The sequence below is a fragment of the Centropristis striata genome, chromosome 10, assembly GCF_030273125.1.
Source record: "Centropristis striata isolate RG_2023a ecotype Rhode Island chromosome 10, C.striata_1.0, whole genome shotgun sequence".
Lineage (NCBI taxonomy): Eukaryota > Metazoa > Chordata > Actinopteri > Perciformes > Serranidae > Centropristis > Centropristis striata.
This window is the reverse complement of record NC_081526.1, coordinates 8,827,048-8,855,033: the sequence shown is the minus strand read 5'-3', so window position 1 is coordinate 8,855,033 and position 27,986 is coordinate 8,827,048. Positions and strand designations below refer to the sequence as shown.

The following is a 27,986-nucleotide window of genomic DNA, read 5'->3' as shown; positions in this document are numbered from 1 at the left end:
GCGACAAACGTACACTGAAAAAAATTGGAGTGACATTTACTTTAAAAAAAAAGCTAGGCAAGTTTTCCCACACAGAAAGTGTTTGTAATCTTTACTCAGGCTGTTTCTAAGTAATATTTATTTAATAGAACCACTTTTTTAAATGAAAATACACAAGTGAATTGCAGATTCACTGATGTCCCTCAATTACATTTTACTTGGAAATATCAACTAATTAAGCCAATGAACTGGTTTAGTGAATATTACTTGGAACAAATTATTCAATTTACATACAATCACTAAGTAATGCACTACATGAAAAACTGCTATTTCAAAGTAAAAGCACTGAAGTCGTATTTCTTTGTAGAATTTATATAGATGATTGAAATAATAATTACAGGGCCAAAAAAAAAATCTATTTTTTCAGTGAACATACCCCTACATGAGTAAACCTCGGGCCTATTTAGTTATATTCCACATCTGACGAAATTATAACAAAACAGGAAGAGATAGGAACACGTTTATTCCAAATAAACTGGATTTTCTGATTTAGTCCACAATGAAACAACAAATTCAGCCAGTGACGAGGAAGTGACGGAGCATTTTAAGCGACAAACGCCCGATCAGATTATAATAAAATCAGTGTTGCCTATAAAACACTTCTAATCCCTGTTAGTGTATGTTTTAAAGTCATGAGGAAGCCCACCTTATTTGGCAGCAGGCAGCGCACATGATGACAGAGAGTTGGAGCCTACAGTGGGCAGCAGCAGCGCTCTGCGGCTCATTCCTGCTTTGTAAAACCATGATTGGACAGACGGAGTCACGTTGTCCGTGAAGCTGTCAGTCCGATGCTGCACCATTGTTCCCCGAGCAGCCGGAAGGAGTGCTTGTTAAAGCGCTGCTATATGCGACAATTGTGCCGGTTAGTCCAATACCTAGTGGTCGGGAAATCCGGTAGCGGCGTTTAATGATCTCACAGCGGTGGAGGATTTCCGCAGAGGAAGACTGGTTTAGAGAGAGCTGTGAAGTCCAATGAGAGAGGGGCGTCATTGACTGGCTGGATCTGATGATAGTAACGAAATGAATGGTGAGTGTGAGCAATCTAAGGTGATAGGCCTGTATTTGACCACATGCAGTGATTAGAAATCATAATATAAGCATGTCATCTTTGATTATGATGCATTTTATCTGTTGGGTAAATTAGACATTGTATATGTTTGCCTGCTGTTTTTGTTACCTCAATATGTTGGGACCCATCCCTGCATGGTCCATTTGTCAAACTCTTCTGGTCTGCGTGGGACATGTGCTACAACTAATTCAAATTTAAGAAATATAGGCTACTGTACTTCAAGACCATGTTTTCTTTGTTCTATCCAACCCATTGGCCATTTTATTTCTCTTCTATGTTCCCCCAAAGGGATCCTGCATGCTGGATCCTCCTTGTGAGCCTCCTCCTTGTGTATGATTTTTTGAGGTCGCACATGTGTGTCATACAGGCTACTACACTAGGAGCCAGCTGACTGGTATATGGCCAACTGGCTCAGAGCCTCTCATGCAGACCGCAGGGAGACCAGAGTCTGGTTCCCTGCAGAGCCTCCTGCAGAACAGACCGAGAGCATGTTCCCCTCCTGCCTCCCTGGCTCTGAAAGTGGCTCACAAAGACATTCAGATAAATCTGTTAATTATCTATGTCAGTTATGAAATTGCAAAGTTTTCCTGACAAAAACTTGTGCACTACATTGCAAAACATTGTCTTTGTGTTCATCTTGTTATGGCATGAAATAGTCATCTTTTGCACTTATAACTTTAGAAATAAGACAGTACCAATGGCTGCAGACTAAATATTTCTCTCTTCTCTTCTCTTCTCTTCTCTTCTCTTCTCTTCTCTTCACAGAACTGAGGCAGGTCGCTGCAGTGTAATATATTTTGCTAAAGGTAAGCCCCTCTCACTATCTGAAATATCGTTCTGTGAGCCTTCACAGCACATTAACATATGGAATTCATGCCTGTGAGATAGTTGGCGTTCAAAGCGTGCACAACTGTTGCTACACTGCCACAAAAGACCCTCTGATAACAAGATATGATGTGATGTTGATGCAGACAACAGTGTTTAGTCAATACAGACAGCTGCGCTATTCTCACTGGAGAAAGATGCCTCTGATATCAAAATGATGAAAAGAGGACATATTCTTTCTAGAGTATGTATTATATGCTTGATATTTTTTCAGAAAATCAAGCATTAGTGCTACAAAAACTATAAAAATCACAGGGTTTGACACATTTCCAAGACTGATAGATTAGTTTTTTTTATTGTTGCATATGAAGCCATGTAGCTCTAATATGCTTACATTAATATAATTAAAAAAGCAGCTATGTGAACTGCTTTTTTTACATAGTAGGCTTGAATATGGCAGCATCATTATCCTTCCATGGCTTCTTTACTGATGCCCCGCCAGCCTCTTTTGTCAGAAGGAGAAAGCAGCACCAACAGTCCATCCCTGTGCGAAAGCATGCACTCAAACATGCGACCATGCAATCACACAACCATTTCCATCTTTGTGATTAAGATCTGAAAGGTGAGGGGGGTGGGGTGGATGATGTGTGTGGGGGGCCTCTCTTCTTGTGACTTTGTATTTTTCTCCCTCAATCCATCTGTCTCCTCAATCCATCAGCACCCAGTCCTCAGAGGAGCAGGATTTAATTAGTACATGTGGCACAGAGTTAAAGGACGTTGCAACATTAAGTAGATGTATTTACTTGCGAAAAGCTGCATCATTAAGCTGGCTTATTTGAATAAGTGATTCAGCCATGCTGCTATTACATACTGTAGCACAGATGGCTAAGGCTTGATAACAGTGAGCGCGGTCCATTAAAGATTCACAGGAAAGGTGTTATGGTTTAACGGCGCTAAGGAGAGTCTCTCTGCAGGAGGCTGCTGTGGGTGAATTGTCTGCATACAAAGGTTCACATGCACAGATAAATACAACTAGAGTTTGTGGCTTTAAGCTTCACCTGGAGGCAGAAATACAGAGTGAGGTTAAAGGTTGGATTACAACTTGACGTGGGGATGACTAGCTAACTAGTTTGTGCTTTATATAAAGTAAGAGATGGGGAAAAACACACTGGAGTTTATGACTTCAATTAGTCGTTTTATGCCTCGTTTTCACACAGTTTTGTTTTAGTGTCCATATAATCCGTAAAGTATACAAAAAAAGCCCCCTAGTGTTCAATTATGTTTGTTTTTCTGCATCGTATGTTACGAAATATGCACATGGAGCAAGCTCAAGACAAAAACAGGACCAAAAATGCATATTTCACTTATGATTTCTATTGATATATGCAAATAAATGAATGTACATGAATAATAATGACCTTTCTTAATTGTATTCAACTTTAGGTGGTGCAGCCAATACTAACCATATATTCTAGCAAAATAGCATTACTCAAATAACTAATTAGATTATTTTTAATCACACAATACCATAATTTGAATATCAACAAATAGCATATTAGCAAATCTGCTTATGATTGCTTATTAATGTTATTAATCTATTGATCTGCTTATTAATCTACTTTATGGCACACAGTGCATACGTGTCTTCAAAATCTGCTGCAAAACTGAAATTCTTCTTATGTAACCATTAACCATAAAGAACAATTGGCGCTCCCATTAGTTTACAGTGTGTTTCACATTAATCATCACTGTACATGTTTTGTTTCTTTTCCTCAACGCTAAATTAAAATCACAGCATCAGTGACATATGGGATTGTAATGTGAAGTAATATCAACCTTTTAGTTTGCTGAGCAGCTTTGTGCGTCTCAGCAGGGTTCATGGTTCCAATTTAGTTCCTTTTGATGTGACTCTTTTTGTGTCTGCGGCTCCTTCCTGGCTGAGCTCTGGGCTTTCACGGTTCAGGACTGTGCTCTCTTGAGATGTTGCCATGACACCTATTTGGAATCTTTTGTCTGTTGCCAGCTAATTAAATGTTCGGAGGGAAAAAAGACATATTCCTCCGCCGTAATGAGTTTTATTTGTCAGTGCACGGTACATCACCACATAAATGCTTTATATATAGAAAGGCAGAAAGACATTAACATCTCAAGTGATTCTGTAATTATTTATTTTATTTGCAAATATTCTACAAGCGAGACAGATGATAGAAACATTATAATATAAATTTCACCGTTAATATTCTTATTCAGTGATACTTGTAATGCCACTGCAATCACTGCATTGATGCACAAATAGCTGTAATAGGTTTAAACTGAGGAAACAGCAAGTGAAATTAGGATTTTGCAGTAAATAATTTAAGATAAGATAAGGTTGTGTCCATTTATAACATTGCAGAACAGTTCAGATTTATTCCCCCTGTGAGCTTGTATTAATTTACAAGATTTGATGAACAAATGTTTCATAATAAAAGTTTTTTTTAAAGAAAAACTTTATTGATCCCACATCAGGGGATTCCACTTGTTACAGCAGCTCAAGAGCCAAAAAAGCAAAATAAAAAATTATCAAGTGATAAATTAAAACGAAAAAAGATATAACAAGACAAAAATACCAATAGCTATACGCTATGTACAAGATAAAGGTAATGAAAACATGTTTTCTCAATCAGTTTCTTTTCAGCAACACTTTTTGCACTTGAGGCGTTTCTGTATTTAGTTCCCTAGCTTCCTCTCTCTTCTTCTCATTGGTTTGTGGTTGGAGTGGCCGAAGGTAGCAAGTTAGAAGAACATGTTGCCACATATGGTGCTTGCACAGACCAGTCAGGCTTAGAATTCATATCTAATGACAGTTAGTGGGTAAGTTTGATCACTTTCAGTCAAATTTGATCAAACCAAACCCACACAGTCCGGATGAAAGATAATTTCATCAACTGTTAAATTATGAATGAATAATATATTTTCTATCTTTAAATTAGATTGATGTTAAGCCTGTTAAATCATGACTATTTAATGTTAATTAATAACAAAAAGTTAATTTTCTAGTGTTTTACAGCCATGAAAAAAAACTTGTGCAAACTGCTTTGCATGTGTTAGCTCAGATTATACATTTGCAGAATGTATGATCTGAATGCAGATTTTTCTTTTTTTAATTTCAGCTCAGTTGAACAAAAATGTGTGATTATATAATCTCTCGTGGACTCTTTAATCATTAGAAAGCCCTGTTAAGGAAAGCATTAATAGGTTTCCAAAAAAAAGTAATTAAAAAGAAACATATTGCTGTGATTAGAGGATCTTCAAATATTTTTTCAACTACATGACATATTTCTTAATTAGAGATAAAAGCTCATTTTCATTGTAACTGGTACTCTTAATGTTTTATTGTTTATATTTTAAATATTGTCACAGTCCTACCTACCCAACAAGAATGTATCCATGATTTATAGGTGATAATTAACATCACTTACAATTTCAATTAACAGACTACCCAACAACACCTTTAACAACCCTTTAAATTAAGCGTGTATCCTGGATGACAGTTCATGTAGATTTTTCTCAGGAAGCGTTTTCTGTCACTTCGTTTTTTATATCTCTCTAATTCACCGTATACTGTAATCACATGCAGAGCTGGCCTACTTCACGAATTTTCTCAGATAACAGTGCAAATGTTTTGCATATAAAAATGATTCAAGATCTCAACATGATACTGGCTATATATAAATGATAAGGCTTGTCTGCAGAATATGAACTCCACATCCCACAGCTTTCCCAGCCTGTGTGAGAGATGAAAGCAGCTCTGCCTCTATGAAATGCTTTGGCAGCTCTGTTTCTGCCAACAAAACCGGCTTTTGCGAACTTTCAGGTGGCATGGGAAAATATAGTCATAAATAAAATATAGAGGCATGAATAATTTAGCCGAGCATTGTGATTGACATGGGGGTGAGAGTACCTGATTATGCCTTTGCACAAATCAAAACATTAGTCTGAATGTGGAGCTTGTTCGCTCGCGCCTGTCTGCTCTGGCGTATTTTGATCGCTGCTTGTAACAACAAAGACGGTCGCTGGATGAAATGTTTTCTCAAAGATTACACTTTAATTTAAGCATGTAGCTCAGTTTCATTAAGACACAGCTATTGCTGTTTGGTGTGAGGGAAGAAAAACACAAGTCATGCCAGGAGTCAAATGAGTTCACAAGCCCTCAACAAGTTCTTGCCAAAATCTTCTCATCCGAGGCATTTACAGTAGCACACTGGCTCCTCACAACACTGGTAATTATGTTGAACTGTTTATGCTTTGAAATCAAACTGGTGCAGCCAGATTTGCAGTATTAGACATGGAGTCACACTTTGCTCTGGACCCATGTGCTTAATAAGGAGCCGTGCTTCCTCTATTGTTCTATGAGGAGGAAGAGCAGATCAATGAGTCCCAGCACTCGGCTGTACTGTAGCTGCAGGAGGGAGGCTGCAGCAGGCATCACCAGGCTGCAGCTCCTCCGTGTGCAGAGTGCTGAGCAGTGGGCTGCCCCCCCTCCACATCTCCCCTACCACCACCCCCACCCTCCCTCTTCCCTCCTTTCATGTGTGTGGAGCAGATCTGTCTGCAGCCTCAGGCAAGTGCAAGTTAACAAATGTACAGAGCGCATGTGAAGTCTCATTTGCATAAATCTGTAGATGTCGCTACATTTCCTTAAATGGATTCCTTTGTGTTTAATTGCAGAATATATTTTTTTCTCTTCCTTGTGTGCGTGGAATTCTTTAAAGGCTGACGGAGAATGAAGATGACTGTATTTGACAATTAGTGTTATTTATTTGCATAAATTGTCCATCTGACCTTTATTGCAAAATAATGGAAAAAGCAGCTCCGGGACACTGTTTATTGTCACTGTCACTGAACAAATTGGCAGGTGCTTTACAGTGCTCTGTACCTAAGGAGGAAGGATTTTCAGATATAACACACTGAGGCTTAATTGCAACATTTGCACATCGATTTTTTATTTTTTTTTAAAAACAACTGAATGATCCATAAGTTTTCTGCTGCTGCACTGTTAAATTTTTAAACACAAGCTATTACCCTTTGATTTTATCCATCCTTTGCATAAATTAATATTTGGTGTGTGGTCTCTGTATGTTCTCTAGGGACAGGAAATGCAAATGACTGTGTTTATTGTATTATTCCTGAACATGATGCTCGCACATCCCGATTAAGGCAGATGCCCCCTGACCTATCACCAAATACTTTCTACCGTGGCCTTTTCATGCATAATTTAGGAATCTATCTCACCCTTTCTGCAAAATAGTGTCAATGAATATATGAGCAGCGTGTTTGTGTTCTCTCTGAGGCAGGGATCCTCCACTGACATCATCTGTAGCTGTATAATCATCCAGGCCACAGCCTCTCCTCAGGGGAGTCCAGCTGAGACCTAGCCTCTCTTCCTCTCTCTCTCCCTTTTTTTTTATCTATCTAGTTATCTCTGTCGCTCCCTCTGCCTAGCTTTCTCTCTCTCTTTCAAGGTTGCCGTGTATGGCTGGGTGTGACACCAGTGATGGATGAGTTCGAACACAACCTCAGACTGGTTTCATAGCCCGCGATCTATTGTGGTTTCAGGGTTTGTTTTTGCGCCATGATCCCCATCAGTTGGTTCTACTGGAGTGCACCCTCAGTCACTCAGACATGGTCTACTGCAATGAAAAAAAAAAAACGCTACTCGTATTAAAAAAAGAAGAAAGAATTAAAAAAAAAAAGATCTGCCAAGCCATCTGGGCTGTATAAATGTGTGCTTCATCACTGTGGAAACACTAGTAGTCTGCGATGCGACCAGCCATATTGAATGGCATAGGCATTTGGCAGGCACAGACAGAGCTAGGAAGGAAATTTGCAATCTATATCAATCTATACCCACACAATCCATGCTACTATCCCCCACACATACACATTTGGCACTCGTTCAAGGAGGATTCTGATGGTCCTCCTGGGGGAACTAAAAATGATATTTATATGCAAATAATTAGTGTATACATTTGTAATTGACTAATTATGATTTTTATGTCTACTCATCTGCAATATTTCACACTGTTTCAGATTAGATGTTCATGTAGTGAGATATAGGAAAGAATGAGGTTGACTTAACTATGACCATTGGTGGAATGTAACTAAGTACATTTACTCAAGTACTGTACTTAAGTACAATTTTGAGGTACTTGTACTTTAATTGAGTATTTCCATTTTATGTCACTTTATACTTCTACTTCACTACATTTTGAGGCAAATATTGTACTTTTTACTCCACTACATTAAGCTAACAGCTTAAGTTACTTTTCAGTTTGAGATTTAACATGAAAAACATGATCAATTAAAGTGATTCGACTTTTTTTAAGCTTACATAAATGCATCAATACAAATAATCTAATAATATATTTAGAATATAAAACAATCTGAGTTTGTTCATTTTGCTTAACGAGTACTTTAACTTTTTACACTTTGAGTACATTTTGATTCTGATACTTTTGCACTTTAGTACTAAGTATGTTTTGAATGCAGGACTTTTCCTTGTAGTGGAGTAATTTCACTGTGTGGTATTAGTACTTTTACTGCAGTAAGGGATCTGAATACTTCTTCAACCACCATACAGGATGTCAGTGTTGTCAGGACGTCATTTAAAGGTTTAAAAAAGGTATTTTTGACCACTGTGGGCAGAAGAACTCAAATGCAGCACAGCTTTTGATACTACTGTCTAGTGGATGCTGCAGCTAATGTGTAGCCAACACTGTGTACAAGACCTACATGTACAGAACAACTTGTGTTATGACAGACATATAACAGACATGTTTCTGGTAACCTGGCTGATGTAAGTCTTTGGTTCACTAGCATTTGATCATCATCATATTCTTGTTGAATGCTTGACTTTCTTAACTAGCAACTTGTCAGAAGTTGGCGGGCTTGGCGGGAGAAGTGCTGAAGAGGCACAGAAGCCCCCTGACGACTGAATAACTTTTTTGCTGTAAGCGCCAATGAGCAACTTTCATGGGAATAAACAGAGCGTCATTTTGGAAGCAATTTTTTTTATACATCCATGATCTGAGCTTGTTAGCTAGAGATTGCTGCATACTGTTTTTTTTGGGGGGTTTTCACACCAAACATGAAGCAAATTTTTGTTACTTGTATGGGATCATCTGTGTTTATTCACATGAATGTCTCTTTGTACCATTTATTTCATTAAATTTATGTCATCAACCATGGTCAGATTAACTCCTTCTGCTGTTGTGTACCTGTTGTGGAAGTCCCAGATGTGCCGGAAAACCGAACGTCATCATGTCTGGGTTTATCACATTATCCTGAGGTGCACACAGCTGTTTATCCAAAATTACATTTTGCTGTGATTTAATTGCAATCAAAAGGATGCTGGAATAACTACATCATGATTCTCATTTGTAAAAAGTATTATTTGTGTTTTGTCAGGTTTGTCTAAAAGACAAAAATCAGACAAATTTTAGATTGCTGTTTTTTTAATGCAGTTCTGATCAGCTAGGGCTATGCTATACAGGATAATCTCAATGCTGATGGCCTTTTGCAACAGCAACATCATTCATGTGACAACTTTGCATCAACCAAAAGTGTCTTTTATCATTACATAGGAAAAAAATTGGAGTGACATTTACTTAAAAAAAGCTAGGCAAGTTTTTCCACACAGAAAGTGTTTGTAATCTTTACTCAGGCTGTTTCTAAGTAATATTTATTTAATAGAATCACTTATACACAAGTAAATTGCAGGTTCACTGATGTCCCTCAATTACATTTTACTTGGAAATATCAACTAATTAAGCCAATGAACTGGTTTAGTGAATATTACTTGGAACAAATGATTCAATTTACATACAAAACTGAGGACACATAATAACAAACAATCACCAAGTAATGCACTACATGAAAAACGCTATTTTAAAGTAAAAGCACTGAATTCTTACTTCTTTGTAGAATTTATATAGATGATTGAAATAATAATTACAGGGCCAAAAAACCATGACCATGATCTTTACCTAACCTTAATCAAGCTGTGATTGAAACAAAATTGTATCTTGTTCGTACAATATGCTTTTTTTGTGAACAACTTTTTTATTGCTTTTAAAGACAGAACAAGTACAGCAGTCTGATAAAAGTAAAAGGTACATTGCAATCCATTAATTAATATATATATATATATATATATATATATATATATATATATATATATATATATAAAATGCATTTTTTAATTCACATTGGATTTCTATAAAACTCTTACAGGACATGAGGGACCATGTACAAGAAATGCAAATAAAAATATTGATTACAGCAATTCCTTGATCTTATCTTCCATTGTTTGCCATGCTAGAATAGTATCAGCTCCAGCACCGTGCGTTCTTCGTACAGTATGCTTTAGTTGCACATGACCGGGCCACAATGCTCCCTACTATTCCTGGAACAACAGATTTGACTGTGATCAGAGATGATGATTGAACCTGGATCTGCATGTGCAGCGTCCATTGTTGTAGTGGTTGTGATGTGCAGCGACCTGTGGTTGGTCTTGATGTTTTCTTACATCACCCTCTTTAGTATCTAGATGCCTGCTTGCCAATATGTAGATGAGAGTGGAACGTCTGCTTTAAAGACAGACAATGTAACTACATGAACAATCTGTCCGATCTGGTGTTTGATGATTGTGGTAGAAATCCAGCAAATATTTGTTTCGTCTTTCATACTAACATTTGTGGGTATTTCTCCCAGTGGATGCTGAAGATTTTCAGAAGGCAGCTCTAGTATGAATTTTGCAAGGCTGAAATGTCTGTACTGTACGTGTTCCAGGCCTCTGCACCACACAGCGGAGTAGGCAACTGAGTTTGGCCAAAGACTGCTTGTGTAACCAGTCGTGTACTTGTGTGTCATGTGTATTCATTCTGAGGAGATACAAGTGGTATAGCACATGTGGGGACATGGCTCAGTCCAGAGGAACATCTATCCACTTACGTTTATGGCCAGCCCAAGTATCTTTTATGACTGTGAAAATGCACCATGGGTGCACTGCAGATCTTGTTCTAAATGACGGCAGATGGCATTATGATCCGTATGCTGCAGCTTCATAGTAGTGCTGCAATATGCAGCTGATGGCGACCTGATGGAGAACCCTTGACCTTGGACTTGAAGCTATAAAGGGCCAAGAACCTGCCATCTGTTCCTGTATGGTATTTTAACAGTCTGTGAGATGGCTGTTACGTGTTGAGATGGATATTGGCTGTGATGAAGTTGATGAGCAGGGTGGGTGCAGTGATTCATCTCTGCTTCATTCCACTTCCGTCCATTAAAGGTTCTGATTCATGGCAACTCCCGCTCAACAGTTGCTAATATGTTGTCGTGGAGCCAGACAGTTCAGAGTCAAATGTTTTGGCAGGATCACTGACTGGTTTATGTAATGATTGTTTTTACAATTTGCATTTTAATTCAACACATGCACACCCTGCGAAGGTCCTGTATCACTGATGTAGTGCAAAGGACCCTGGGAACTGCTACTGCAGAGACATCTTTGATGAGGTCATGTATCAGAGAACAGACAAAAGACGAGCGTCTTCTCTTCCTCTCTCGCTTCTGCTCTGTAAAACAGGGGAAAAAATAGTAAATTAACCTATACTTTGTGTTGTTTTCATTAAATGTATACAGACTGTGCTGTGAGGAATAACAAGCACTCCCCCTTTTGCTCATTTATGTAAAACATCAGGAGTCTGTTTGGAGATATAATTAATAGAATTTATCTTTCATCTCTTATTGTGTTGGGAGTTGAGCAGGACTTTTGCATATGACCTCAAATACAGTACACATACATACACAAATAAATAATTCTAAAGCCTTTCTTTGTTTATTTTTGCCTGCTGTATTCAATTTCCTTCATTGAAATAAGAAAGCCTCTTGAAAGTCAGAGCAAATATAGGTCACCATCACTGGCGCAATGGTGTAACAAATGCCATCTCTCCAGCTTATGTTTTGCATTTTTATGTAATAGGGCAGCATATATGTGCAATGCTCTTAGTTGAATCATTAAAGGAATGCAGATGAGGTACTCTAATAACACATTACATCAAAGTAATTAGAAAAACAACCAAGATGAAAATGGAACAATGTATTGTCTGATTTGTATTATCTTATAGTTATTTTTACATCGTAATTTTAACCTGTACTGTAATGATGAAATTTGTTTAATTAAAAACAGAGAAGATGATTTCGACACCTGAAGAGAAAATAACAGTTTGGTCAGGTTGTTTTAGTGCCTACATTTTTTATTTCTTTATTTCTTCATTTATTTTTACAGCTAAACAAGCTGAAATGCAACAGAACATAGAGACAGGTTTTTAGACCATTATAAGAAAACAAGTTATTCCATGATTCTTCTCAAGCGTATGTTTAACAACCTAACAGTTAATGTTGTTTTGCCACAATTATTAAACCTGCTGGGCTGGAGGTGTTCGTTGTTGTTTGGTATGGCAGCCAGAATTTAGCAGACACTTCAAATCTAGATGTATTAATAGATGTTTGATTAATTAGAATTCATATTGAGTATGAATACAGCAAAAGCAAAGAGTTTAGAACCAGACACTGGTTTATGACTTCCCCTTACCGTTATATAAATGTGAATACGGGTGTTATTTCAGTTTAGATTGAGATAGAAGCTTTGCTTTGCACCATTAGGTAGCCTAGAACTAGACCCCATCGATCAAGCAGACACAAATCACTGTAGCTCATGTTCCTACCTTTAAGTATGGCTGATTCATTTTGATAGGAGAGTCTTTTAATGCAAACACACGCACACAAATATATACAAACATTCTTGTACTTCTATCTTTGTGAGGATCTTCATTCACTTAATTAATTCTCTAGCCCCTTATAATAACATAAAAAATATCACAACTAAATGCCTAACCCCAACCTAACTCTATTGTTAACCCAAATCTTAACCTTCAAACTGGCCTCTGAAGAAGTGAGGACCCCACTTCTCAAAAATGTCCTCACATCGTTTTAAAAAAAAAAAGAAAAAGATGTGGTCCTCACTATGTAGGACATACAAGAACACATGCACACACACATCGATTGTGACCTGAATAAATAGATCTATAATTCTTAGATTAAAGATATGATGATGGGGGCATCAGGGGTCTCATTAGTCTGATCAGAGTTGTATTTATCTAAAGTGGGTGGAGACAGTAATCCAGACCATGTCCTGTCTATGACTTGCTGCTGTAGTTATGTGATGCCTGTTTGTTCTTTGGTCCTTCTGATTCAGCCATAATAGCCGACTGTAATCTTTGAGTGGTCAGCAGAGTCTGTCAGAGGATTGTCAGTACACGTCCACTGCTTCCTGTGTGCTGACCGCATGTTGAAATGGCACTCTTACAAGGGATCTAAACCCTTAAATAATATACAATTTACACCACCACTACCTCTACTGCTCCTACTGCTATTACCACTACATTTATCAGTGTGGCTTGTTATGTAGAAATGCAGCTCAGATTGCCTGACGGTAGTGTAACAACTGTCACGACAACACAGCAGAAAAAATAAACCTTAATTAATACAGCACAAAGCAGCTTAACGTCATATTGTAAAAAGCTATGATTCAGATCTGTGATGATCTTTAAAGGTTCAAGATCAAACGATTACTCATTACCTACTTATATGACTTATTGCTGTGTGCTAATGTGTCTTAAATGTTGGAGGATGTTGTACAGAAGAGAGAGGCGATGTGTGCAGAGCGAGGAAGAGACGACAGGGATGGAGGAGGAGTGCGGTGCTGTGAGGAGAGGTTCAGTGAGGACACTGGTGAGGATGCAGAACGTTGCAGAGTCGAATGACAATTTCTCAAAGTTGCATCAAGGAAACAACACAAATCCTTTCGCATACGTTTGCCAATAAATGTCGACAAATCCGCAATGGTTTTAAACTATGCAAACGGGAGGTTTTGAGTAGTTCCAGCGTTTCTGACTACCGCATTGCATGCTTTGTTTGTGCTCCAAAATGATCATGCGTTCATAAAGACTGCAATGCTGCGCTGGCTGTTTAAAAAGCCTTGAGGCTCAGAGCTATCCTGTACGAGGAAGTGCAGGACCTTTTATGTTGACATACGGTCTGATTGAGTGTGAGGATGATATAATGTCTCTCTGACTGCACAAGCTCAGGCCACACTAACTCTTCTGCAGAACTTCCTGGCATCGGAAGTGTTGGGATCACATTCAGCACAGGGCTGTCATATCTTATTTTTTCATGAATGAGGGAGTACATGTTGACATTTTCTTGGTAAATTCTTCACATGCTGGTTGTTGTAGGTGGATGTAATAATATGCATACATTTTTTATAGAAACGGTGCGTAATGTTCAGTCATTCATGCTCACTTGCTGGTCCTATTGTGTTGTTCTTGGCATCAGATGTTTCTTTTTTTTTTTTTTTGCCCCATTCTCTATCCTTTCCACCTCCCTACTCTCCCTACTCACTCCACCTCTTCCTCATTCTCCCCCTCCCCTTTACTATTCCCCTCTGAATCCCCTCCTCTCTGCATCTCTGTTTTACCCCCCCGAAGCCCCCTCACCTCCCCCGCTGGCTCTTTTCCCACTGCCCTGCATCTCCCTTATACATTTCTCCAACATTCTGATTTTCTCCCTCTTCCTGACCCCCCCCCCCATACCTCTGCCTCCTCCTCCTCCCCCCTTACTCACCCCCCCTCCCCTTCCCCTTCCCCAGCTCATGTTGGTAAAAATATCTGCAGACAGCAGGAGCAGAGGCACGCCTGACTCTCTCTCTCTCTCTCTCTCTCTCTCTCTCTCTCACTCTCTCTCTCACTCTCTCTCACTCTCTCACTCTCTCTCTCTCTCTCTCTCTCTCTCTCAGACATCCCACCCATGTGATCTCACAGGCTGCCTCTGCTTTGCTCCACTCAGTCAGGCTTCTGCCTTTCAGCCGGCTGCAGCTTAATGAGCCTTTGTGTGGCCAAAGAGAGAGAGAGAAACAGAGAGAGAGAGAGGAAGCCAGTGACAGACAAGCAGTTAAAGTAAGAAAGACTGTCGTCTTGCAACAATAAAGCATATGGTACCGGCAGTGCAGTCAGAGCTGGAAAATTACAAGTCTCTCACACACTCCTGCACCCTTTTTTCTCATGCCCGTGGAGCTCAGGGGTCGCTGCAAGTCAGTGGACTGAAACAAAATGGGAACCTCTTCACTCATCATGTTTCACCCTTTTTTGAATAGCCGACATTTATGATTGTGCTGCTGTGAGAAGAGGTGAAAGGAGTCAGCCACTGGATACAGGTCAGTTGTTCCTGTGAGGGCCAGCACACACACACACACACAGAGAAGTGTAATCCGGTCATCGTAGGACTGATGTGTCATGACTTGCACCAGATGCCAAAGGCTTGTTGGCATCACTTGGGATGAGCGTTTTGAGCCCTGTGTTGTCACATCGCTTTTATTGTGGACTGTGGGAACCTTGTGAATGACGAGGGGGAAAATAATTGTGTTCAGAATGCAAGTGTGCTTCAGTGCCGTGAGCGCTGTTGATTAAGGACAGGAGTTGGTTTCCACAGTTGATGTGTGTGCACACAGAGAGGCAAACACAGGGAGGGGCTTTCCAGGCTGGCTTTTGCTGCATTATTTTCTCTGGGATTTTCTCCCTTGTATCATAGTGTGTGCTGCCCAGCCATGATTAGTGGTAAGGCAACAGTGAAGACAAAGAAAGATCTGTTAGAGAGGGAGAAACAATCTCTGGATTTTATTTAGCCACGATGAAAGAGGTTCACCCTAGATTACCCACAGCTCTGTGGCTTATGATGTCATGCCCGTCCAAGATTTTAACTTTTCATGCTGTCATAACAGAATGCAAATGAGCTTGTGAGGGCATTAGAAAGCATCTGTGATAAATGTTTAAACATCATCTGCTTAGATGCTGTGGCTTCAGTATGAAGAAGCCTTATAGATGGTATGTAGCACTGGAAGCTCTGCCATATGGGAAAGCACTAGTTGTGAGCGTACATTAGAATCACCATGGAAACCACTTTTGGTATCAAAGCCTAGTGCAGCATCAGCTGAGGGCTAAGCATACGAATAGGTTTCCAACAATGGTGTCTAATTAGGACCCTCGCTAGGAAATGGACTAAAATTACACAGGTCATTTCTGGTGGAAATTTCCACTCCTGTTTGCCAACACATGAAGTGGACTGAATGTGAAATAAATGTGTTTCTTCGCTGTGTTGATGTGAAATAAGCAGCTCCAACATTTGAAATCTCACAAGTAGAGCTAAAAATTTTTGTCAATTATTGATCAGTAGATTGACAGAAAGATAATCACAAACTGTTTTGAGAATCAATTAATAATTTTCATGCAAAAAATGGCAGCAAATGCTCTTTTCAGCCTCTCAAATGTGAAAATGATTTTCTTTTCTCTGTTTTATGTATTAAACTGAATATCTTTGGGTTTTGGACTGACAATACAACAATTTTGGAGACATCACCTTGGACTTTGAAAAATTGGTTTGAAAATGTTTTCCTGTTTTCTGATATTTTACAGACAAAACAATTAATTGAGAAACTATATTTGGAAAGCAGGTTGGGCTTCAACACTGGGATTCTCATGAAAGTGCAAAACCCAAAATTCAATGAGAAAAAATGTGGAAACATCATCTCAAATTTCAAGTTGAAAAGGACAAAATGCTCACAATTCACTTGTTTATTTAGCTCACATCGCAATCATATTATATATTATTAAAGTACATTGAAATGTTAGCTATATTAACAAGTGAATTTAAAGTATTTTGTCCTTCTCAACTTGACATTTTAGATTTTCTACACCTACACATTTTTGGAACATGCTAATTGAGAATATAATCTGCAGACAAATCGATAATGAAAACAATCGTTAGTTGCAGCCTAATTTAATATATTCCAGGATTTGGTGATAGCTTCATGTTATGATATCTTGTTATAATCACTCAGAAGAGAACGTATTGATGCTTTTTTTAAGCCAGCCAGCTCATGTATTGGCTTTACAGATTGAAAAAGCCGGTTAACTCCTGCTGAGGATGCAGCCTTTTTACACATTTAGCTTCCAAATGAATAGCAGTTGTTTCTGAAAGGAAATCTTTTCAGTGGTTACCCTGACAGACAGAGTCCTCTCCTCCACTTTCTCACAGATGGAGGATGCCTCACATTCCTTAGTTGTAGGTAGAGTTGTTGACTCTGGAGGTTCTCCAAATGCTGGCGGTGGTGCCATGTCACCGGGCTGAACAAGCACAGCCTCCTGGGAACAATGACCCTCTAGCTGGCAGCGCTAGTGCTCTCTGGGTTGCACCTTCTTTCTCTCAGGCAGCATTTGCATCTGTAATGACTCGATAGCAGAGCCCAGATGAAACACTGTGGCTGTCTGTGAATGGAACTCCCCCACAAGCTGCTCTGGCAGATAGACAGAGTGGGACTGGGTGAAGATGCATGCTGTCTTTACTGATTCCAGTTTCCAGGAGAGAAAGCAGTGAGGGAAAAGCTGCCAGTCATAGCAGCCCTTGCTGTGCTACAGCACCACTGTTGTGTTGTTGGGGTTATTTTAAAATGTGACGTGGTGTTCCTGCCACTGCTGTTAAAACAAGGAACATAAAAAGGACTACATTTCACTCTAGTGATTTTAAAAATAATTTTAAAAAAGCTTCTGCAATATTACAGCCATTACACATGGAAGAATAATGGCAGAATATTATTTAAAAGGAAAAAGTAATTGAAATAATACATTGTTTGACAGTCACAATGCAGTGTGATGGTGATTAGTTTAGTGTAGTTTAATAACGGTTATAATGGCTGCATTCCACTTGAGGTGAGGTCCTGGTGCTGTGCATGCTGGGATATTTGGATATCTGGACACTTTAAGGAACTGAGCCATTATTAACATAATCACATCAATGCAATAAGGAATAAAAATGTATGTGCCAAAAAGCTCTGTCCATTGAAAACATGATATAGAGATTAGATATATTAGAATAGTACAAACCTTTCAGTGAAAACTACTGTTAGACAATGCTACAGCACCACTGTTGTGTTGTTGGGGTTATTTTAAAATGTGACGTGGTGTTCCTGCCACTGCTGTTAAAACAAGGAACATTAAAGGACTACATTTCACTCTAGTGATTTAAAAAAAAAAAAAAGCTTCTGCAATATTACAGCCATTACACATGGAAGAATAATGGCAAGATATTATTTAAAAGGAAAAAGTAATTGAAATATATATAATATATAATGGCTGCATTCCACTTGAGGTGAGGTCTTGGTGCTGTGCATGCTGGGATATTTGGATAACTACCTAACTGGGATACTTTAAGGAACTGAGCCATTGTTAACATAATCACATCAATGCAATAAGAAATAAAAACGTCTGCTGCAAAAAAGCTCTGTCCATTGAAAAAATTATATAAATCTATTTTTATTCCAGTTAAAAAAATCACAATATCATTTTCCATATGGGTATTCTGAGATTAGATAGATTAGAATAGATATTATCCCTACTACAAACCTTTCAGTGAAAACTACTGTTAGACAATGCTACAGCACCACTGTTGTGTTGTTGGGGTTATTTTAAAATGTGACGTGGTGTTCCTGCCACTGCTGTTAAAACAAGGAACATTAAAGGACTACATTTCACTCTAGTGATTTAAAAAAAAAAAAAAAGCTTCTGCAATATTACAGCCATTACACATGGAAGAATAATGGCAAGATATTATTTAAAAGGAAAAAGTAATTGAAATATATATAATATATAATGGCTGCATTCCACTTGAGGTGAGGTCTTGGTGCTGTGCATGCTGGGATATTTGGATAACTACCTAACTGGGATACTTTAAGGAACTGAGCCATTGTTAACATAATCACATCAATGCAATAAGAAATAAAAACGTCTGCTGCAAAAAAGCTCTGTCCATTGAAAAAATTATATAAATCTATTTTTATTCCAGTTAAAAAAATCACAATATCATTTTCCATATGGGTATTCTGAGATTAGATAGATTAGAATAGATATTATCCCTACTACAAACCTTTCAGTGAAAACTACTGTTAGACAATGCTACAGCACCACTGTTGTGTTGTTGGGGTTATTTTAAAATGTGACGTGGTGTTCCTGCCACTGCTGTTAAAACAAGGAACATTAAAGGACTACATTTCACTCTAGTGATTTAAAAAAAAAAAAAAAGCTTCTGCAATATTACAGCCATTACACATGGAAGAATAATGGCAAGATATTATTTAAAAGGAAAAAGTAATTGAAATATATATAATATATAATGGCTGCATTCCACTTGAGGTGAGGTCTTGGTGCTGTGCATGCTGGGATATTTGGATAACTACCTAACTGGGATACTTTAAGGAACTGAGCCATTGTTAACATAATCACATCAATGCAATAAGAAATAAAAACGTCTGCTGCAAAAAAGCTCTGTCCATTGAAAAAATTATATAAATCTATTTTTATTCCAGTTAAAAAAATCACAATATCATTTTCCATATGGGTATTCTGAGATTAGATAGATTAGAATAGATATTATCCCTACTACAAACCTTTCAGTGAAAACTACTGTTAGACAATGCTACAGCACCACTGTTGTGTTGTTGGGGTTATTTTAAAATGTGACGTGGTGTTCCTGCCACTGCTGTTAAAACAAGGAACATTAAAGGACTACATTTCACTCTAGTGATTTAAAAAAAAAAAAAAAAAAAAAAAAAGCTTCTGCAATATTACAGCCATTACACATGGAAGAATAATGGCAGAATATTATTCAAAAGGAAAAAGTAATTGAAATAATACATTGTTTGACAGTCACAATGCAGTGTGATGGTGATTAGTTTAGTGTAGTTGACTGATGAGCGTGTTCTTGTTTATTTGTCTAATTGCATCATCAGTCAGAGGGAGTTAATTGACCCTCTCAGCTGACATTGAAGTGGTCTGTAACACTTGTGCCACAACAGCCTCCGTTTGAAGTGCTGGAACCACAAACATTTAGCTGCACTTACACAGCCACACAGGTACTTTTATTTTATTTATTTATTTATTATTCATTTTTTCAGAAGCTATGCATGACACTGCTGTGCCTGATTTAAAATTAGAGCTGCTATTATAGATATTATCTTCATGGCACTGTCTAACAGTAGTTTTCACTGAAAGGTTTGTAGCAGGGATAATATCTATTCTAATCTATCTAATCTCAGAATACCCATATGGAAAATTATATTTTGATTTTTTTATTAGCTGGAATGAATTAGATTTATATAATTTTTTTCTATGGACCGACCTTTTTTGCAGCAGACCTTTTTATTTCTTATTGCATTGATGTGATTATGTTAACAATGACTCAGTTCCTTTAAGTGTCTGCTTTTTCTAATGTGGCATGTCAAAATTTCTGCACCATATATTGTGCACCAATTTTGAACCAATAATGGTACAGAACGCTGCCATAATAATGTATAATATTTAACATTATTATACATTATTATACATCATACATACAATGGGTTACATTGTCATTCTACAAATGACTAGTGAAATCATTTATAATTAAAAAAAAATCTTATTAAACATTCGTATTGTATTCTCGGTGTCAATTGACAAATTGATTGATAAATTAAATAAAATTTTAAAATTTTAAAAAGTAAATATGGTAAGAATGCATGTTCCATATCTGTCAGTTAAGGACTGTTTAGATTAAAAATAAATCAAAAATAAAATAAATAGCTTAATAAACATCAGCACTGTTTGTTCAGTATACGTTAATGGCTGACCATTTAATTAAAGAAAAAATAAATAAATAAATAAAAACAATTAGCTATTTTTTAAATAATAAAATAATAACAGTTTTCATATTAGTGCAACAGATACACTGATACTTATAGATATTGATTGTTTGTGAAAGGCCAACCAATAAAATGGTTGCATTCTTATCTAATGTTGTTGGTTCTTTTTGTGTTTTTTCGTGATTATTGACTAAGATGTAGATTATAATGCAAACAGTACAGCTTTTTTTCTCCACTCTTCATTCACTATAGCTGCATTCACCTGAGTCCTTTCCTTTTCATTCTGTATAGGAAGCATCTGACCTAAAAGAAGCTCATTACAGATGTACAGGATGCCATTCATTATTCTGTCAACAACAGCTTCACCTATTCCTCCTCTCGTGCTGCGTGATGTGTGATGTTCTTTGTACAGATCACTTGGCGTTGTGCAGATTGTTGTCACACTTGAGTAGCTACGTGGAAGTGCACATCAGCATGTGCATGCTCCTGTATAAATACACATAAACATTTCACAATAGATACATTCAAGGTTGCAGGTTTGTTGCATTCTTTTTTAGAAAAAGCTGCAGATTGACATTTTTCTTCTTTATATGATGCAGTATAATATGGGTATTTCTGTCCTTATATAACAAAAGCAAATGCACAAAATCACATAATATCATACATTATATATTTTTTACATGCATAATTTCAACATGTCTAGAAGCAGTGCAAAACAAGTTGGTCCAGTCTCTTTTTTCTCCAGCCTCTCAATCAAAGACAGTGGAATGAACTTCCTGTAAGGCAGACGTAGTATGTAATTAGCAGCTTTCTCCTTCCATCTCAGCTCCTTTGTGCCAAGGTGATCAATCGCCCAGGGAACGCCTGGGAGCCTGGATAGCAGCAGGAGAGATTTTGTGTGTGTGCGCTTGTGTGTGTGTGTGTGTGAGAAGGGAGGAGGAGTGGGGATTCTGGGTCTCATTGCTAATTGAGTGTGTTGAGGATTATGAAGGCCCTAAACTGGATATTAAATAATGTGTGGCCCCTCTGCTGTCTTTGGGTTTCAGGTGCAGATGCGGCGGGCCATGAGTGGAATACTGAAGAGGAAATTTGAGGAGGTGGAAGCCTCCTCCTCCCCGTGTTCTTCCTTGCGGGAGTCTGATGATGAGGTCTCCTGCAGTGAGAGTGGGGACAGCAGTGACAGTGTCAACCCCTCCGCCTCGGGTCCTTTCACCCGTGAGTGCCTGTGTCTTTTTAAATTCATGCACTGAGCTCAGTGTGGCTAACGTGCGCTATTGACAGTAAGATTAATGTCATCATTCCATCTCAAGAAGAGAAAAAAGCTAATGCACTGAAAGGGATTTTTAATCAAGAGAGGAATAAGACTCAGAGACAGTCTGATTTTGTAGCTCAGAATCAATGCAGGATGCAGGTCAGAGAAAACAAATCTGCATGTCTGCAGAGAGAGGAGAGGAGAGGAGAGGAGAGGAGAGGAGAGGAGAGGAGAGGAGAGGAGAGGAGAGGAGAGGCTGAGTGATGCTAAGAATCCAGTGCTGTAATAAAGGGAAAGGATGCACAGACAGCCTCCCTCATTAGGAACAGGCCCAGTCAGATGAATGAGCTGATGCAGTCACAAGCTATGTGTGTGCAACACTGATCGTACTGTGCATGTAAGTGCACCAATCTCTAAGAACATCAAAAAGCAATGCATGCTTTGTTTACTATGATAGGTCACAGCTGAAATATTATCCAAAAGATACCTGATGCAGAGAGATCCCACAGTTATTCCTGCCTTGAACTGACTTTGTATTAAGAATTCAGTCGTTATTGAAGATCAACCACAAAAGACATATCTTCCCTGCAGGACACAAAAAGACATCAGTAATAAGTAGCACAGTGCACATGTGAATCTCAATGTCTAAGAGACGAGACAGAGTGTGAGTGAAATACATAATACAGTTGTAGCTTATTCAATTCTTTTGGGGGGATTAATAATGCAATTGTTAAAGAACAAAAGAAAGGAGTCATGTTTGGACAGGATGTGAGTGTGTGCGTGTGCACAATTTGGCTTTTTAGTATTTTTCATTTTCATTCAGTCATTCATTCAGCTAATTGTTCAGCTTCTGCGTGCATACACTTAAGCACTCTAGTCTATAATTTCACAGGGAAGTTTTACATGCTTGTTAAGTATTTAATTTGTACAAAAATAGGCCTTAGAAAACTGAAACTATTATGATCAGGGTTCGTACGGGTGCTTGAAATCCTTGAAAATGCTTGAATTTAAATGTTGTATTTTCAAAGTTTAAAAAGTGCTTGGATTTTGGATAAAGTGCTTGTAAATGCTTGAAATTCTCACTGTATTTCTCTTGCAATCTGACTATATCCATCTATAGACTATAGATAATCACATGTTCAATGTAAAAAATAATGAGTAGCCTATCAGAAATGAAGACCGTTCCTTCTAAAAGTGTAATACCATCGCTGTTGGTATGGTTAAGTGAAATCTCCCCCTTTTAGTATGTAAGTACTCATCTAAAACATGCAACTTACAACCATTGTAAGGTACTGGAAAAGCTTGAAATGCACCTTGAAAGTCTTTGAAAAGTGCTTGAATTTGACCACTCAAAAAGTGTATGAACCGTGTATGATATATATCTTTATTGAGATATAAAATGAACTATATCTGTATAGGAGATTTTGGCCATATTGCCCAGCCTTTAAAATTCAGTGTGAATGACATGCAGACGGGTGACGGGGCCCTTCCCTGCAGCGAGACACAAGTAGGGTGCTGCGTCGCTGGCGGCTGAGCGTGGCCTCTGTGTCAGCTGCAGCTGCTGGTCGCTGGGGAGAAGGTCAGCTGACAGCAACAAGGGAGCTGTTCACTGTGAAGACTTCACTCCTGGGAAGTGACATGAGCATGCACGGTGATTGACTGTCTCGGCAGACAGATGAAACAATTAAACCTGAAGTGCTTTAACGTCTCCATGCTGTTGTGTAAAGAGAGGAGGGTAAAACATCTGTAATGTGTTTGTTTTAGAGCGTCTATGAGGGTAAAAGTCTTGGTGAAAGAAAACAGTAGCTTGGAAAACTGTGAAAAATACCTGTGAGATTTTTTTTTTTTCCATAGAGGTTTTAATATAGACATCTTCACAAAATAGCTGATTATAAAGAACTAAACATCTGTTAACACCTAAAACAAGCTGATAGCTGTTTGCATTTCTCTTTGTAGATAATGAAACTTGGCTCTGCTCGGTCTGACAGCTCTACATCTGTAATGAAATGCATTGTCCCTCTTGCGTGGGGTGGAGAGCTGTTGGAACCAGATGGTTTCTATTTGTCCTGTCTGTCTGATAGGGGGTGAGCGCTGGGAACACGGCTTCTGTGAACCAGTGCTCTTCATCTCCGGGCCAGGCAGGGGATTATTTATGCTCCACCGTTGCCCTGCTCTCTGCCTCTCCCTCTTGTAGAGCTCTCCTTAAAAAGACACACTGAGGACTGGCATGCCAAGCGAAAGCACAGAGATGTGATGAAATCCTTCCCTACAAAGCTGCGCTAAGATATGTAGAAGCTTGCCGTAAAGCTGGCAAAAAAGAATCCCTCATATTTCGGGCGTTTAAGGACAATACTCTCAGCATGTCTGTGTCCCACATTTTGCCATAAAAATGTCACTTATCTTAACAGGCTTTACATGGCTATAAAACTGTTCTGCTCCGACATGAAAGGATGTGTAAATGATAAAAAAAAAAAAAAAAGATGTTCTAGACGCATTGATTTGCAGTGTGGAGTATTAATTCTTTCCACATTGGATTAATGAATCTTCAAAAACAGTTTACAAGCAAGATGACAGGTACAAGCAATGTGCGGCTTTTTAACATAACATCTTCCTTTGCAGCCGACTCGATACTGAAGAGAGAGAAGCGCCTGCGGACGAGGAGGGTGCATTTTGAAAATGTGACAGTGTATTACTTCAGCCGGCGGCAGGGCTTCACCAGCGTGCCCAGCCAGGGAGGCAGCACGCTGGGCATGTCCAACAGGCACAGCTGGATCAGGCAGTACTCCCTGGGTGAATTTGCCGTGGAGCAGGAGAGGATCCACAGAGACATGCTCAGAGATCACCTGAAGGAGGAGAAACTAAACTCAATCAAACTCAAGGTAAACACTTAGTTATTTATAGCTATCTAAACAAAACCGAGAGAGGTACTTTATGTACCAAGGCCTTTTTTCCCCTCTCTTTTCTAAAATGCCTTGGATGTAATTCCTTCTTATTTTCAGCTGACTAAGAATGGCACCGTGGAGTCTGAGGAGGCCAACACGCTCACGGCGGAGGACATTTCTGACGACGACATTGATCTGGACAACACAGAGGTAGACGAGTACTTCTTCCTGCAGCCTCTCACCACTAAAAAGCGCCGAGCACTGCTGCGCTCCTCCGGCGTAAAGAAGATTGATGTGGAGGAGAAACATGAACTGCGGGCGATCCGGATGTCCAGAGAGGACTGCGGCTGTGACTGCAGAGTCTTCTGTGACCCAGAGACCTGCGCCTGCAGCATCGCAGGGATCAAGTGCCAGGTAAATCCCACGACATGTGTGAGTGTCTTCAGTTGTAAACAGAGAAACATAATGTACATTTAAAAACAAAGTGCTGTGGTCAATGGCTGATATAGGATATTAACCCTTGTGCATCTCTTGTGCAAAAACTCCCTCTTGTTTCCTTTGAGGACAGACACTGCTATAAAATTAAACATTTCTATTATATTCCACTTTCACTGGCTTAAGTCTTTTAACTGGCTTTAGTCCACATCATCACTACCAAATAATTAATAATATTTTGAATTTTAACCCTTTAAATTCCTGTTTGTTTGCATAATGTCACAGTTGAATTCAGAGGGTAACCTGTTTTTCTATATTTAAAAAAATACACAGTAATTGAATAATTTTCTGTACTAAATGCTTTCATGCACAGTCTGGGATATGTCAATGATTAGCAACAGCAAAGGTTTTGATTTGCATCATTTCATCAAAGACTGCAGTGACTTATTATTTTTTTCAATTTCGTAGCTTGATTGACTTTCCTGCAACTGTTTTTAGGTTTGGTCATTATAAATTGAATAAATAAAATAACATTTTTAATTATTTACTTTTCTGTTAGCTGTATTTTGGATATGTATTTCCATAGGGAAACCTCAGCGCCTTACAAGTTTATATATAAGTGTTATATTTAATTATACAGCCGCAGTGCTCCTAGTGGAAACCAGGAAAACTGCATGTATTTGGCCTATAGGGCAAACATGATCTGATAGGAAATGGTAAATGCTACAATTTTGAAGCCAGGGCTCAAGATTAAAATTCTGATTTAATAGATTGCATGGCTTTATGCCATAATATATTTTTTAATGGTTTTAATGGGTTTTAATAAGGACATTTTTGTCTTTAAGGGGTGTCTGTATTTTGACTACACAGTTTCAGCCTCAAACTGAAAAATTACAAAGCCAAAAATATCCATAAGGATGCACAAGGGTTAAAGAAAATAGATGAGTCATGTCATTCTAGCATGATACAGATAATGTGTTTAACATAAAAAGAACAGCACAGTGAATGTTGTGTTTTCCTCAGGTGGACCGTATGTCATTTCCATGTGGCTGCACTAAAGAGGGCTGCACCAATTCAACTGGGAGAGTGGAGTTTAATCCTATCCGTGTTCGGACCCATTTCTTACACACCATAATGAAGCTGGAGCTGGAGAAGAGCCGCGAGCAGCAGCAGGCGTCCCCCACCAACGGTTACCGTAGCGAAACTAACGACCTGGGAGGCGGAAACCCTCTCATCCAGTCCCAGCACAGGTTGGAGTACTCTCTGTCAGACGCCGTCCCACAGACGGGCAGCATGCACCTGCAGGCTGCGGACGAGATGGAGGAGCAGCTAGACGAAGAGGACGAGGAAGAAGATGAAGAAGACGAGGAGGAGGAGGAAGAGGAAGAGGAGAACGAAGAGGATGACGAGGACGAGGAGGACAGCAGCAGCGTCTGCAGCGGACTGTCTGACTCCAGCACCCAGAGCTTAGCCAACAGCGACTCTGAGGATGAGGAAGAGGAGGACGAAGATGAAGAGAAGTCTAAGAACTTTCAGGGCGACGTCGCGGCCCCGTCGGTGTCTCACACCGAGGTCGTGCCCTTATCCTCTGTGCTGTGTTACAGCGATGATAACCACATGAACGGGAACACTTATTTAATGAACTCCTCTTCAGCTGAGTACTATCAGCTGGGGAGCTCCGGCGCCGTCTCTAACGGCCAAACGGGCCGACCCAGTGAACCCTACGGGGACGCCTTAGCATTCCAAGATCCTGTCAGTGCGACCAACGGCAACGCAGCCCAAGGACCGTTCAACATGTCTGCCGAGCAGTACACAGACTACTCTAATCAGGCTGAGGAACAATTCGCAGCAAATCACCATTTCACTCTGACCAACGGGGCAACTCCCGCCGCCCCACTGACCTGCTACACGCCCGATCAGGAGAAGAAGGCCTTGTCCAAAGCTGACACCCAGAATCAGACACAGTTTCAAAACTACCTGAACAATAACACCCAGGGTTCCTACAGCAGCTCATGTATGACCGCTGCTGAACAGCCACAGCAGGAGTCGGCTGTTAACGGCCATTCTGACCTAACCTTACTAGGAAACAACACTAAGAACCTCCCTTTACCAGACCATTGCCCCGAGGTCACAGCCATTTAATGGGCCTCACCTTTTGAAGTGTTCTTTCATTATTATTATGTCTTTACTTGACCAAGTGGTATTTTAAGGGAACATAATCATGGCCTTTTTTTTTCTTTATTTTTGCATTGTCTGACCTTAAATTTCAAAGCAATTAATATTACATTTTCATCTGTAACTATAAAGCCATAGGGTCATGATGGAAATGTTTTAATTATTCGCTCCTGAAGGCTTCTTCATGCAGCGTATGCTCAAAGGGATAGCTTAGATTTTTTGAAGAAGGGTTATATGCGGTGCTTATCAATAGTCAGTGTGTTACCTATAGTAACACCTATAGATAGTGGTCAGCATGCCCCCAGGTAGGAGAAACCAGCAGGAGAACAGGCATTGGAGCTAAACAATGTACTGCTGTGGACAGGGGCAGAAGCTAAATGTATTTTAGCCCCATAAAAATAAATCAATATAAGCTTAAATCTATGCTATACAGTCAAATACAGGAAAACAATATTAGACCACCCTTGTTTTCTTCAATTTCTTGTT

The 27,986-nt window shown here is 39.0% G+C and overlaps 1 protein-coding gene across 2 annotated transcripts; it reads left to right on the top strand.

The window, feature by feature from the left end:
- The first annotated feature begins 833 nt into the window (after window positions 1-833).
- Window positions 834-27,986, top strand: csrnp3 (cysteine-serine-rich nuclear protein 3). 2 transcript variants are annotated; one of them, XM_059343682.1, is made up of 6 exons: window positions 834-1,066; window positions 1,874-1,914; window positions 21,803-21,971; window positions 24,628-24,887; window positions 25,008-25,304; window positions 26,349-27,986. In XM_059343682.1, exons 3-6 carry the CDS (start codon window positions 21,809-21,811, stop codon window positions 27,465-27,467), a joined length of 1,839 nt encoding a protein of 612 aa, XP_059199665.1. In that variant the 5' UTR covers window positions 834-1,066; window positions 1,874-1,914; window positions 21,803-21,808; the 3' UTR covers window positions 27,468-27,986. The 2 variants fall into 2 exon arrangements, with proteins under 2 accessions (XP_059199665.1, XP_059199666.1); XM_059343683.1 differs by lacking the exons at window positions 834-1,066; window positions 1,874-1,914 and adding an exon at window positions 14,969-15,245.

Coding starts and splice junctions, on each gene's coding strand:
- csrnp3 (XM_059343682.1), top strand. CDS start 21,809: ATGCGGCGGGCCATGAGTGGAATACTGAAGAGGAAATTTGAGGAGGTG. Junction 24,888..25,007: donor TAAACTCAATCAAACTCAAG/GTAAACACTTAG, acceptor TCTTATTTTCAG/CTGACTAAGAATGGCACCGT. Junction 25,305..26,348: donor TCGCAGGGATCAAGTGCCAG/GTAAATCCCACG, acceptor TGTTTTCCTCAG/GTGGACCGTATGTCATTTCC.